The 14,956-nt window shown below is 36.6% G+C and overlaps 1 protein-coding gene across 5 annotated transcripts in view; it reads right to left on the bottom strand.

Moving 5' to 3' along the window:
- CD47 (CD47 molecule) overlaps positions 1-14,956 on the bottom strand; it is a 73,942-nt gene that overhangs the window by 46,615 nt on the left and 12,371 nt on the right. For all 5 annotated transcript variants that reach the window (XM_077118474.1, XM_077118475.1, XM_077118477.1 and 2 more), the window contains exon 2: positions 13,219-13,566. In XM_077118474.1, the coding sequence (XP_076974589.1) occupies positions 13,219-13,566 (348 nt within the window). The remainder of the gene's footprint in view (positions 1-13,218; positions 13,567-14,956) is intronic.

The raw sequence follows: 14,956 nt of genomic DNA, 5'->3' as shown, positions 1-14,956 counted from the left end.
TCTATGTTATCAGATATTATTTTCTATTTTAAAAATTCACTCCTGGGACATCATTTGGTGAAAGGCACATTATATGCTTCTTCTTTTTTGGGGGTGAAGATAGTACTTCTAAAACTAGAAGATTAAAGAACCATTTTTTCAGCCATGTATTTGACAAAATCTCTCACAGTATTTTTGTGGACAAGATGGAGACATGAGAAAGCTATAGATGAGAAGTGCAGCTGAATGAACAGCAAAATCCTTTAAAAGAGCATTAATTAATGCATCGCCGTCAATCTGGAGAATGGTCCCCAATGTTATGCCAAAATGTCTTCCTATGCAGCAATATTATTAATAACTTAAACACTTTAAGAACATATATCAATTACACAGATTACTCAAAGCGGATTCAGGATGAATGGAAAAAGTGGAAGACAAAATTAAGATTCAAAATAATTCTAATAAGTTTACCAGAGAGTTATGAAATGGCAGAAATGGACAAAACCTAATTAAGCAAGAATAAGGAAATGGCAGTATAAATTTTTGTACATTCATACAATAGCACCTAACACTTAACTGAGTGCTTACAGGGTACCAGGTAGTTTTTAAAGCTCTTTGTAGAGAGAATTCCAGGAAGATGGCTACATAGGAAGCTCCAGGAATCAATCCCTCCATCAGAACTATTAAACAGGCAGAAACCATCAGAATCAACTATTTTGCAATTCCAGAGTCTAGTCAAACATTGTACAACATCCAGGGAGGAACAGGAGGAAGAGAGTAGTAAACTATGATAAATTACAGTAAATTACCCTCTGCATGGCTGTTACCATTCCCCACTGTCACTACAGGCAGCTGCAGGGTGTGGCCACTGTGTAAGTTGCTGCTGCCACAAAGGGACATAAAAATCCAGTTCTCCAAGATCGAGGTGGAGAAGAGGCATGGACTGATCCTGGAGCACTCCTGATTAGCTACTCTGGAACATTAGGGTCCTGGCTGACAGAGACCACTGGTCCAATCCACCCTGGACCAAGGTGGGAGAGAGAGACTTAAAAACAGTATCCTCCCTCAGAGCTGACAAGGACAGCTGGGATGCTACATTTGCATGCCAGGTGCCGAGTCACAAATGTGTGGTTCTGGGGAGCCAAAGAAGAAGCTCCTGGTGCCCCTCAGGCCCTTCCCAAGGCTGTGAACCTAGTCAGCCTTTGTGGGCTCCTAGCCTTGTTCCCACTGAGAAAGCCTGACTTGAGAGACTTCTCTCTAGGATAGTATGCCCACAATCCAAAATTTGTCCTCCAGGCAAAAGTAATTTGAGATAACAAAGTAAATTAAAAAACAATAGAGGAAGGCATCCTAGGGCAAAAGTTTACTGTTTCTAAACTCTGCAATGAAAAACCCTAGAGAGAAAGAAGGTCTGAGTCCTGGGTAGAGGAGGGAGCATTCTAATTTCTACAAACAGGGGAACTCCTGACGCTCCCAGCGAGCCCAGGACAGGACAAGACATAGGCCAGCAAAGAGAGGGAGGATCCTATATTTTGCTTTCACCTAGGGCTGACCTTCCTGATAGAAGGGTCGAATTCTGACCGAGAGCACCAGGCTATGCAAAACAAATTTGTAAGGATGGTTAAGTGTTTTTCACTTATTTGGTTGGTTTTGTTAGCTACTGACACTCAAGAAAATACGTCAATTATTTGACAAAATTATCACCAGCTGGCTATAAATTCAAGAAAAAGACATCTACAGGGAATAAATCCCAGAGGTAACAGTTTAAAACATTAAATTATACAGTGTGCAACAAAAGATTACACGACAAACAAAGAAACAGGAAATGATGGCTCCTCCAAAGGAAAAGGATAAAAATAAAGACAGCATCAATGAAGACAAGACTGTGAACGTATCAGACAAAGACTTTTAACAATCGGTCTTCAATATGTTCAAGGAGATGAAGGAAAATAATAAGAAAGAGATAAAGGATATCAGGAAAACAATAAATGGATAACATGAAAGTCTCAATAAACAGACATCAATTTTAAAAAGGAACCAGCGAGAACCACTGGAGATGAAGACCACAGTAACTGGAAAAAAAAAAAATTCCCAGGAGAGTTTCAACAGCAGATTGGAGAAGCAAGAATTAGGAAACTTGAAGAGAAGACAACTGAAATAAGTCAGGTGGAGGAACAGAAAAAAACAACTATTATAAACAGTGAAAAGAGCGTAACAGGCCTCAGGAACACCACTAAGTGTAACAATATATACACTATGGGAGTACCAGAAGGAAGAGAGGAAGGGCAAGAAGAAATTTTCAAAGAAATAATGACAGGGAACTTCCCAAACTTAGCAAAAGTTGTGAATATATACATACAAGCAACCCAGAGAACAGGATAAACATGATAAACATGGCTTAACAGAAAAACATAAAGAAAAATTGACTTTAAATGTGAATGGATTAATCTCTCCAGTCAAAAGGCAGAGTTTGGCAGAATCAATCAAAAGTTTGATGTGTTTTTATTTTTTGGCTACATGGCGCTCAGCTTAAACTCAAAGACACAAGTAGGCTGAAAGTGAAAGGATGGAAAAAATACCTATACTATGCCAGTAGCAACAAAAAGAGCTGGGATAGCTATACTAATAGTAGAAAAAATGGACTATTTGCAAATAATATGATCCTACATACAGAAAAAGCTTCTAGAGTAACAAATGATTTCAACAAAGTGGCAGCGTACAAGAGCAACATGTAAAAATAACAGTTTCTATATACCAGTAATGAATAATCAGAAACAGCAATCAACAGAACAATTCCATTTATGACAGCAGCTAAAAGAATTAAATATCTACAAATAATATTAACTAAGGATGGGAAGGACTGGTACACAGAAAACTATAAAACACATCTAAAAGAAATCAAAGACGACCTAAATAAATGGCAGGACATTCCCACTTCATGGATTGGAAGACTAAATATTAAGACATTGTACTGGTTTGAAACTGTTGTGTAGCCCAAAAAAGCCATGTCCTTCTAAATTTAATCCAGTCTTATGGGGGCAGACCTATTGTTCGGGTGGGACCTAAGGAAGAAAACATACAAAGAGCTCAAAGCCAATACAGATGGCAGACAGACACAGATGTTCAGAAGGTCACTGGAATCAGAAGTTGGGAGCAACGGAACTCAAGAGCAAAGGACCAGTAGACAACGGCCACGTGCCTTCGCAGCTGACAGAGGTGTCCCTGATCGGAATGCTGGCAGCCTTTCTTCCAAGAAGGTGCCTGAACTTGGACATTTTCATGGCCTTAGAAGTGTAACTTGTAACTTAATACATCCTCTCTGTAAAAGCCAATCCATTTCTGGTATATTACATTTCGGCAGCTTTAGCAAACTGAAACAGATGTCAGTTCTATCCAACAAAATTTACAGACTCAACACAATCCCGATAAAAATAAAAATTCCAACAGCTTACTTTGCAGAAATGGGAAAGCCAATCATAAAATTTATGTGGAAGGATAAGGGCCCCTGAACAGCCAAACCATCTTGGAAAAGAAGAATGAAAGTGGAGGACTCACAGTTCCTAATTCTAAAACTTATTACAAAGCCATGTGTGCTAGTTTGAAAGGATTATGTACCTTAGAAAAGCCATATTTTAATCCTGATCCATTATATGGGTTTTAATCCCTCTTTAGCACTATACATTGGAAACTTGATTTGATTATCTCCACAGAGATGTGACTTGTCCAATTGTGGGTATATAACCTTGGATTAGAGGGATATGTGACTCCACTCATTCCAGGTGGGTCTTAGCTAGTTTACTGGAATCTTTTAAAAGAAGAAACATTTTGGAGAGAGAGACAGCCACAAGACAGCCATGAGAACCACTTGAGGTCATGCAGCCAGAGACCTCTGGAGATGAAAATGCTCCTAGGGGAGCTTCACAAAACAAGAAGCTCAGAGATAAAGCTAGCAGACATCGCCATACACCCTTCCAATTGAGAGAGAAACCCTGGACTTCACTGGCCTTTCTCGAGTGAAGGTAACCTCTTGTTGGTGCCTTAATTTGGACATTTTTATAGACTTGCTTTAATTGGGATATTTTCATGGCCTAAGAACTATAAACTTCCCCCTTTTTAAAAACCATTTCATTTCTGGTATATTATATTCCGGCAGTTAGCAAGCTAGAACACCATGGTAATAAAAACAGCATGGTATTGGAACAAGGACCAGACATAAGACCAATAGAATCATACTAAGAGTTCAGAAATAGCCAACTGACTTCCGACAAGGGGCAAAGATCACTCAATTGGGAAAACATAGTCTTTCTACAAATGGTGTTAGGAAAATTGGATCTCAATTTGCAGAAGAATGAAGTAGGACACCATCTCACACCATAGACAAAAATCAACTAAAAATAGATCAAAGACCTAAACATATGAGACAAAACTATGAAACTCCTAGAAAAAAATGTAGAAAAGTATCTTCAGGACCCTGTGTTAAAGTTTTTTTTTATTTTACACACAAAGCACAAGCAACAAAAGAAAATATAGTTAATTGGGATTGCAGCAAAAATGAAATTTTTTATGCCTCAAAGGACTTTATCATGAACGTAAAACAACAACCTACAAAATGGGAGAAAATATTTGGACACCACATACTCAATAAGAGTTAAATATCCAAAATATATAAAGAAATCTTTCAACTCAACAGCACAAAGACAGACAACCAATTTTCTTCATTTTTAATTTTAAAATGCAAAACACATTTCTCCACAGAAGATATCAAATGGCCAAAAAGCACATGAAAAGATGCTCAATATCATTAGCCATTAGATAATGCAAATCAAAACTACAATGAGATACCATTTCATACCCACTAGAGTGACTACCATTAAAAAAAAAAAGAAAAGTACAAGTGTAGGAAAGGATGTGGAGAAAAAGGAATACTCAATCATTGCTAGTAAGAATATAAAGTGGTGTAGCTGTTGTAGAAGACAGTTTGGTGATTTCTCAGAAAGTTAAGTATAGAATTACCTTACAACCTGTCAATCCCATATCCAGGTATATACCCAAAAGAAGTGAAAGTAGGCAATCAACAGATATTTTCACAACGATGTTCACAGCAGCATTACTCACAACTGCATAAAGATAGAAGCAACACAAGTGTCCATGACCTGGATTGGATTCAAAGAACATGGCTTTTCTGGGGTATGTAACAGCTTCAAACCAGCAGAGACGTCTTTCACTTAAAGGATAAGGACCTGGAGCAAGTTACTAAATTCCCTGTACCTCAGTTTCCTTAGTCTTAAAGAGGGCTTTATATATATATAAACCTCCATATGATAACTGCAAGGATTTGATGAGTTAATGCACACAAAGAGTTTTTATTTTAATAGTTATTATTATTAAAGAAGTTATAAGAGGGCGGGCCACGGTGGCTCAGCAGGCAAGAATGCTTGCCTGCCATGCCAGAGGACCTGGGTTCGTTCCTGGTGCCTGCCCATGTATATAAAAAAAGAAAAAAAAAAAAAAGAAGTTATGAGTTTACAGAAAAATCATGCATAAAATACAGAGTTCTCATATACTACCCTATGCCCATATACACCCTTGCATTGGTGTGATATACTTGTTACAATTGATGAAAATACATTTTTATAATTGTAATTGGTTTAATTAAGGGTTCATTGTGTTGTGCAGTTCCATAGATTATTTTTAAATTTTTATTCTAGTACCATATATTCAATGTATAATTTTCCCTTTTAAACCCATACGAATGTACAATCATGGCTGTTCATTATATTCACCATGCAGTGCCACCATCACTACCATCCAATATGAAAACATCTGTCATCCCAAATGGAAACTGTACATTTTAAGCCCTATTCCCTTTTCCCTCCCTCCACCCTGTCCCTTGGTAATATATATTCTAGATTCTGACTATATGAGCTTTCTTATTCTGATTATTTCATATCAGTGAGATCATACATTATTTGTCCTATTTCACTCAAGATGACATCTTCAAGGTTCATCCATGCAGTTGCATGTATCAGAAATTAATCCTTTCTAAGGCTGAATAATAATCCATTGGGTGTAGATATCACATTCTGTTTATCCAATCTTGGGGCAGACCTATCGCTGGGTGGGACCTATTGAAAAGGTTGTTCCCCTGGAGATGTGATCCGTCCAATTGTGGGTGGGGCCTATTGCGAGATGCAGATGGGATCCCACTCATTCAAGTGGGTCTTAATCCTTTCACTAGAGTCCTGTATAAAGAGAATAAAAGACAAAAAACACACAGAGACCTCAGAGCTGACACAGAGGGCAGAGATGAAACCAATAGACAGAGACGTTTGGAGATGCTAAGCTAAGAGATGAAATCCAGAGTTTGCCCTGGAGAAGCTAAGTGAGGACCCTCAGATACTTAGAGAGAAAACCACTGGAATCAGAAGCTGAAAGCAATGAACTAGGAGCAAAGATGAGCAGATGCCAGCCATGTGCTTTCCCAGCTGACAGGTATTCCAGATGTCAGCGTCCTTTCTTCAGAGTTAAGGTATTTTTCTCTGGAAGCCCTAATTTGGACATTTTCATGGCCTTAGAACTGTTTATTTGTAACTTAATAAATCTACTTTTTAAGGCCTATTTCTGGTATATTGCATTCCAGCAGCTTTAGCAAACTGAAACAATGTTGAACAGAATATTTCATGCCTATTAAGCACTATACTTTATATGTGTTTAATGATATGAAAAATTTTGCAAGCAGATTGTAATATAGTATGTATAACAATATATCCACACTAAAAAAGGTACAGTTTTAAAAAAATCATTAAAATACATATCAAATTTTTTTTAAAAAAGCAATTCTCTCATGACAGTAGAATCTGGATGTTTTAAATGATCTTCTGTGTGGTACTCTCCTCTTATTTGCAATGAAAATTTGCTAGGCTTATAACCATCAAAAATAAAACTCAGCTAAAAGAAAATGTTCACTGGAGTGGGGGGTTATAAAAAACCAAGATGACATTTCACATAAAAATAAAATCCTACTCAAAAATTAAAAATATGAAATACCCAAGTCAGAATGAAGAAAGTTTGTTTTGAAAGCAGTTCACTGATTAAAAAAATCCAAGGAGTCTAGTTCAAGACAAGTCAACAATGAATGAAATGTTCCAACCTGCCCTTCTCCCTATTCAACTAATCAATCTCCAGATGTATCAACAGAAATTATTAATCAAAATAGGAGAAATATTTGACCTTGGTCTGACCACTCATTTTTCACTTATTCTACAAACATTTATTGAAAATCCCAAGGGGTCAAGCACTCTTCTACACACATGGGAAGTACAGCAGAGAACAATGCAAAGGAGCCTGGAGCTAGGTGAGGGGGAGGAGTTGAGGAACACTGTCTCAAGGGTAGTAAGAAAAGTTCTGGGAGGAGAGGAACTGGAGCTGAGCCTTTGATGGAAATAAGCCTGGCTGGCATAGGAAGAGCCAGTTCAAGGAACTGAATAATGGTCACTGTGACTGGAATTTAATGAGACAAGATGAGATGGGAAAAGTTTACTAGGGCAAGATTATATTGGGTTTTGATGGTGTAAGAGTATGCATTTTATTTTAAGAGCAATAACAGATGACTAGAGGGCTTCAAAAAGAGGAGAAAAATAACCTGATTCATTTAAAATTTTCTTTGGTAGTTAGGTGGATAATGGATTATAGAGAACCAGGACTTGTCAGAAACTTACTGCAGCAGTCTGAGAGAAATGATGGTGGTTCTGACGAGGGCAGTGGCAGGGAGGTAGAGGGAACTGTTTCACAAACACAGTTCAGTTTTACTCATCACATGTAAAGACAGAATAAGAAATTGTTCCAAAGGAAGGTGACTAGAATGATGACTGTGAAACCAAGAGCAATGGCAAAAGAACTGGGGATTTTTACCCTAGTAAAGAGAAAACTCAGGGGAAACACTATAAACCATATTCAGTGAGCGAATAATTGCAGGGTAACAGGTTTTACCTTGACTTAAGGAAGAAGTGAAAGGGGGCCCACGATTCTCTCAGTTTAAAATCACTGCTGTATATTTCTGTTAAAGTTTACCTCTTCTGGAGAGAATGTGCTACCTCTCTCTAATCTGTCATGGCAGGAAAAGTTTGAGGATCACTGCACTGGATTATTCAAGAACCAGTTGAAATGCTGAAAAAAAACAACAAATGTTTTATATAAAAACTCTCATATGCCCAATAAGCCATTGATTTGCTATGGCAATATCATCAGATGTCTTGAACTCTTGAGTTTCAAGAGGAGAAGAAAACAAGATAATTTTCTAAGACCCCTTTCAGCTCTGAATTTCCATGGCACTAAAAAATTATAATTAAGTTTAAAACAGACTAAGAATAATATGAGATATTTTTTCACCTCCAGATGAAGAAGGATAAGCCAAGGACATCTACACTACCCAAGATATGGCTGATACTCTGTACCTTACTCTCTCCCAATTCCCGGTTAGGAGATGGATCCCAGGAGAATAAACTTCTCATTTGTGAAGAAACAGAGAAATTATATTAAGAGGGTGTAGCCAATGGATGCGTTTAAATTTTGCTTCCAAGACCAAGTATTATTAAAACCAGGGTCTCATTACTCTTATGACCTTGCTCAACATAGGACAATCTGAAAAAGAGTGATGGGACCATTCTAATCTACTAAGTATGTCTCTCCCTCAAGTATAAACAAGTAAACCTCCACACAGAGAGAACACCATTTCCACAAAAGTCACAATACAATTTATAATTCTGGAATTTCAATTTTTACTTGATGTTTCAGAATTGTGATGGCTGCTTTAATCTTGTCTATGCGACAGTCCCAGTTACTTAATTAAATCCAGAATGCTGAGATGGCCCCCCCAAATCCCTGCCTCAACATACTAGCCTTGTAGAATTCCCTACTCCAAGAAGGGTGAGACTTCACTCTCATGATTATGTTATATCACATGGCAAAAGAGGTTTTGCTGATATAATTAAGGTTCTAATCAACTAAGAAAGAAGATTAACCTTGGGAGGGCAAGAGCAGGCCTCATCAGGGGTGTCCTAATGGGACTGGGCTCTTTCTGGCAAAAGAAATTCACCTCACGAGAGGCATTCAAAAAGAGGGAGATTCTCCTTTGCTGGCTCTAAAGGTGGAAGTGGTCACGTGGCAAGGAACGGGAGTGGCCACTAGGAGGTGGGAATGGTCCCAGCCAGCCATCCAGCAAGGAAACAGATTCCAGTTCTACAATCACACGGAACTGAATTCTGCCACAATCATGTGACCTTGGAAGAGGACCCTGAGCTCCAAATGAAAACACAGCCCAGCCAACACCTTGACTTTAGTTTTTTATTTTTTTCTTTTTACATGGGCAGGCACCGGGAATCGAACTCAGGTCCTCTGGCATGGCAGGCAAGCGTCCTCGACTGCTGAGCCACTGTGGCCTGCCCTTGACTTAAGTTTTGTAAGACTCCAAGAAGAGAGTCATACCATGTCCTGACTCTGCCCTACAAAACTGTACACTAACAGATGGGTGTTGTTTTAAAGCCACTGCGTTTGTGGTTGTTATACCACATTAAAAACTGATACAAGAATCCTGCAATGCACCTTCATGTCATCATTATGTGCATATATATATATATATATATATATATATATATATATATATATGTTCGTAAGGATGGATTTAGCAACTCTGCTGATCTTGAACTGTCCTTTTTAAATAAAACCCTAATACCTTACTTAATTGTTAGTTTATTTTTCATAGGGAGAAAGGTAAATTTTTATGCTTCTACATTGGTACATTATTAATAATACAAACATAAATATTAATAAAACTTTATAATGGTAACTACTATTATTTACATTTAGCATTTGCCTATTTACTAAATGTTTTTATAGCAACTATATACATAGTGGTAAAAATAGTGGCTCTAGAAGACAGACGGGGCTAGGTTAAAAAACAGGCCATGACAACTGACCTGTCAAAACATGAGAACAAGTTAGCTAAATCTCTCTTGCAGTTCTTTCATCTGTTCAATGTAATGCCTATTATCCATCTCCCAGAGTTCTTGGGAGGATCACTGGATGCAACATAAATAAAGCATCTGGCACATGCTCTAATGCATGTTAGGTCATTTTTTTTATTGCTATCACTTCCTTGAAAGCAAGGACCACATTTTATCATCACTGAATCCATGGTGCCCAGCACAGTGCTTGACACATAGTAGACACTTAATAAATACTGTGTTAAGCAGGAGAGACACTATTTTATTTAAGCCTCACACAATCCTGAAATGGAGATGGCATCCCTATTTCTAGGTCAAGTTTCTTATCCAAGTTTTCTTAAACTAGAAAATGACAAAATATAGAAAAGCAGGTTTCTAAATTTCAGTCCTGTGCCCTTTCCATGGTACTATGCTATACAGAAGCATCAGAGATTTATAAGCCTATATCTCATGGATAGTATTCAGTCCTACAACTCTAAAAAAAAAAAAAAAAAAAGCACAAATCTGTCACTGTTACCCAGCACTGTATTAAGTGGAATTTTTTACAAGCAATTTCTATTTCTTGTTCATGGCTATATTTGCAAAAAAAAAAAAAAAAAAAAAGTACAACACAGAGAAAATGGGTTCTAGTGTCCAAATCCCTAAAGTCCACATAATGGGTAAATATCACTATTACAATAAATTTGTATTCCACAGTAAGAGTCCTGAACCACTTAACCTTTCTGTATAGAGAAGTTTTTTTCTAGTCAAAAACATGAAAACGCTAAAAATTGGTGAGGATGTGAAGAAACTGAATCACTCATACAGTGCTGAAGGGAATATAAAATGGAGCAGCAACTCTGGAAAATACTTTGGCAGTTTCTTAAACTAGACACACACTTGCCACACAATCTAGCAATTACACTCCTGGGCATTTATCCAGATAAAATGAAAACTATGTCCACACAAAAGCTTGTACATGATTGTTCATAGCAGCTTCATTTGTAATAGCCAAGAACTATAAACAACCAAAATGTACTACAATAAATAAACTATAGTACACACATACCAAGGGATACTACTCAGCAATAAAACGGAAACTATTGACACATGCAACAATGTGATACATCTCAAGGGTGTCATGCTGCATGAAAAGTGCCAATGCTGAAAGGTCACATACTGTATGATTCCATTTCTGTAACATTATTGGAAAAACAAATTATACAGAAAAAGAATAAATTGGTCCTTGTCAAGTTAGGAATCAGGGTGGGTAGTGGATGAGTATTACTAAAAAGGAGTAACATAAGAGAAATCTCTGTGGTGATATAACAGTTCTATTTCTCAATTGTGAGGCTAGCTGCGCAAATCTACATGTGTTAAAATGAAAAAACCATATACCGATGTGAATTTCCTGGTTTTGATATCGTACTTAAGTTACATAAGAGGTATTAATTGGTGAAAACTGGGTAAAGGATACATAAGACCTCTCTGCTTTATCTTTGCAACATCCTATGAATCTATAATAATTTCAAAAAAGAATAATGGATGTAAAACCCAAATATCTGAAACCCCATGGTAGAATTTTCTACATTCTCTACAATAAAACAATACTTCCTTATTTTAATGACCCCAAAAGTAAGCATAGTTCATATTTTGATAAGGTACTTTGAAAACAAAGAAAGATAAAACACACACACACACACAAAATTATATACATTCTAATCTCTTTATCACATATCCTGGTACTCCTTTCTCACCCATCTTCACTCCATCTCCTGGCTTTTCAAGCCTCCTACCTTGAGTTTACCTCTTAGTGACCTACATTACGCTATGATGCATGCCTGAATGAAGCTTGTATCTAGCACATGTACTTTCTCTAGAAGCCAAATTACAGTCTTTGTGCATCCAGGAACAATGCATTTCAGCACTATGGTTAGGGCCTATTTTAAACTGAAATCACCAAGGGAAAGTATAAAAAATGTGAAAATATGACAGTAAATATACCCCCAAAAGGATATTTATTTAAACTTAGGAGAGCTAAAAAAAGAAAGCAGAGCATCTGATGTAGAGGTCACGCAATTCCAGTTTTTTGCTACTTTGTACGCCCAAGAATGACCATGAAATTAGCCACGTGTATGGATTTGGGAGTTACAAATAAATTTTAGCAAACAGGAAAATTCACAAATACGGAATCCATGAATAACGAGGACTGACAGTATCTATTTTCATCCTCATGTTAGAGATGAGGTAATTTTTGAACTTAGTGAAGTAATTTCTCAATGTCATATAGGTGAACAATAAATTGTAGACGGGATATAACACAGATCTTCTGACTCCCAGTCCTAAATAGTGTCAAAATATCTCATCAAACCAAGTACTCCATTCCCAATCTGTTAACAGACATTCTGCAACATTAAATTAATGATACAACAATGGAAGGCAAGTAATTGATCCAACTGAACTGTTCTGACCCTTCTAAAGCAAAGGTTCTAAAATCTCAAGATCAGTAATAAACTGATGATTCTAAATAGAACTTTCAAAATTGAAAGTGAGGATGCACTTGTATCTGGTTGAAGAAATTAGCTAGTAGAGCAAGAAACAGAAAAGAAGGGAGTCAGTTTCCTTAAGCTAACTTTACTGCTTTATTCAATTTATCAGCCAAAGCTTGTGAACAGAAGGCAGAATAATGGTACTATAACCAAGTTTGAATTCAAAGAAATTAAATTGGATCCCTAGCTCTCCCACACTCTGGCAAAGGGAAAGAACACCAAAGCAAGGTTAAGCACAGGAAAACTCAAAACAACCACCTGTGATACCCTGGTCTTTAATCTAAATATCCTTCTAATCCATTCTTTCTGGAAGTACCATGGCTGGGACTTGTCAATGATGTAAGGTTACTCATCAAAACGTGAGGATAAAAAGAGGCTAAATGACTGGAAAGAAAACACTGGAAATTAATGTCGTGAAAGAGAGTACTTTGAATAGCAACAAACTCAATCCAATAAAATGATCTCAGACTAAAAAGTTTGAGAATCACATTCTATACAAATTAACAAATAGCAAATGAGTTTTCCATGAAAGTACAAAAGTTTTAAATAAGATAAAACACATGATCTTAGAGCTGCTAAAAACTGCATCAACATTTATTCTTAAAGGCTGTTTTTTTTTATTTAAAGGAGTTCCTAGTCCCATTCTGCCTTCTTTTTAGTAGAATCAGGTTGCTGCAGAACAAATAAAAGAAGCTTTTATAGACACTTACCAATACGGTATTTTAGCTCTACAATGGTTTCCCCTTCTCTGGTTAGGTCTGTTACTTCACAAGTATAGTTTCCAAAGACGGCATCACTCTTTTCCATCTTCAAAGAGGCAATTCCATTTGGTAATTCTGACGGTGTGATTTTTGCAGTCTTAAAATCATGGTTGGAAGTGGGCTTTTGTTCAGTTCCATCAAAGATGAGAATGTCTTTTCCCTTAAATTTCCACTTAACAAATATATTTTTAATGTTTTTTGACTCAATATTATTAACAATGCAGGGGAGGACAACGGTTTTATTGCAAATGGTTACTTCTACAAATCTGGTTGCATTAAATGTTAGCTGAGCTGAACCTGGAAAAGAAAGAGAAAAAAATGTTTCACTTAGCTTTTAGAATTCTATACCATAAATTCTTAGGTATATGTTATGAGTTCTTAAGATAAAGAGCAATGCTCCTGGTGGGCCACGGTGGCTCACCGGAGACCTGGGTTCAATTCCTGGTGCCTGCCCATGTAAAAAACAAACAAACAAAAAAACCATTAAACCATTAAACATGCTTCAATTGTTCACTTAAATAAGCAGTGCAGTAATACAGAAGAGATCAGCAAGGTAAAAAGCAGAAAAAATTATTTTAATATTAACATACAAGGCTGGTAGAAGAGACTAACTTTTTCTTATTTAATCTCATTAATACAAAGCATATATTACCATGCATCTTGGGAATGAATTCAGCCACTGTGTTAAAATATGCAGGTGTGGTTTCTGGCTTTGGAAACTTTGAGGCAGTCTTTACTACCTACTGGTATATGTAGAAAAAAACTGTTCTTACCATGGGAAAATTTTAATGAGAAAATCAAACCAAATATATTCACTCTCAACAACTATACACTTCTAAATAGAACTTGAAAAACAGATCTGAAGCGTCTCTCTACCCTTATTCTACATTCTCAGAAAAATGGTCAGTTCAACTGTACTTTAATACACAAAATAAATTGGATGAATCACATCACATCTTTCCACTAGGATGGAAAGTCTTAAGAATGCTAATAAGATAAAATATTCTCTGTAGCTGTTTTCCCATTGCAGAATACAGACAGCAGTAGACATTTTTAATGCAAGCTTTATAAAGGGTTACATACAATTGAATGACATTTTCCCACTCCCACATTTTTTTGAGACTACAGAATGATTCCTTCATCCACGATAGCATAGATTACTCAAAATTAAGCTAAGAAACAAGATAAAACCAAGAAAAGGTACTGCTAATAAATATACCACCAACTCTTCTCAATAGGATAATTATCACATGTTTTCTTATAAAAGGAGTGAGAGAGTGAATGCAATGATCCTCATTCATCTAAAAAGCGCAAAAATGCAGGGAAGTCACAGTTGTTTTCTACATTCTTCAGCCATTAAAGGACCACTGGTAGAGATCTGTTTTATCAATTCTTTTATCTAAATAGTTAGTTGACTTCTCCCTCAGAAAAAAAACAAAGGACTCATATATATAAGTAAGAACTATCAATTTTGTTACCAGTCCATCCTTAATATTTCTACCTTTTTACAGAATGGAATAAAAATCAAAGGCATAAGAGATTATTATTCTTGGAATATAATTATTAGTTAATAAATGCCCACTGAATTGAATGCTAAAATGCACAGTAGAACATGAACTGGGCAGTGTTCAGCAAGAGCCTGAGTCCAAACTCTATTTCAGCTACTCTTTAGAACATGAATTTAAGC

Source organism: Tamandua tetradactyla, chromosome 10, assembly GCF_023851605.1.
Source record: "Tamandua tetradactyla isolate mTamTet1 chromosome 10, mTamTet1.pri, whole genome shotgun sequence".
NCBI lineage: Eukaryota > Metazoa > Chordata > Mammalia > Pilosa > Myrmecophagidae > Tamandua > Tamandua tetradactyla.
This window is presented reverse-complemented; position numbering and strand designations above follow the sequence as displayed.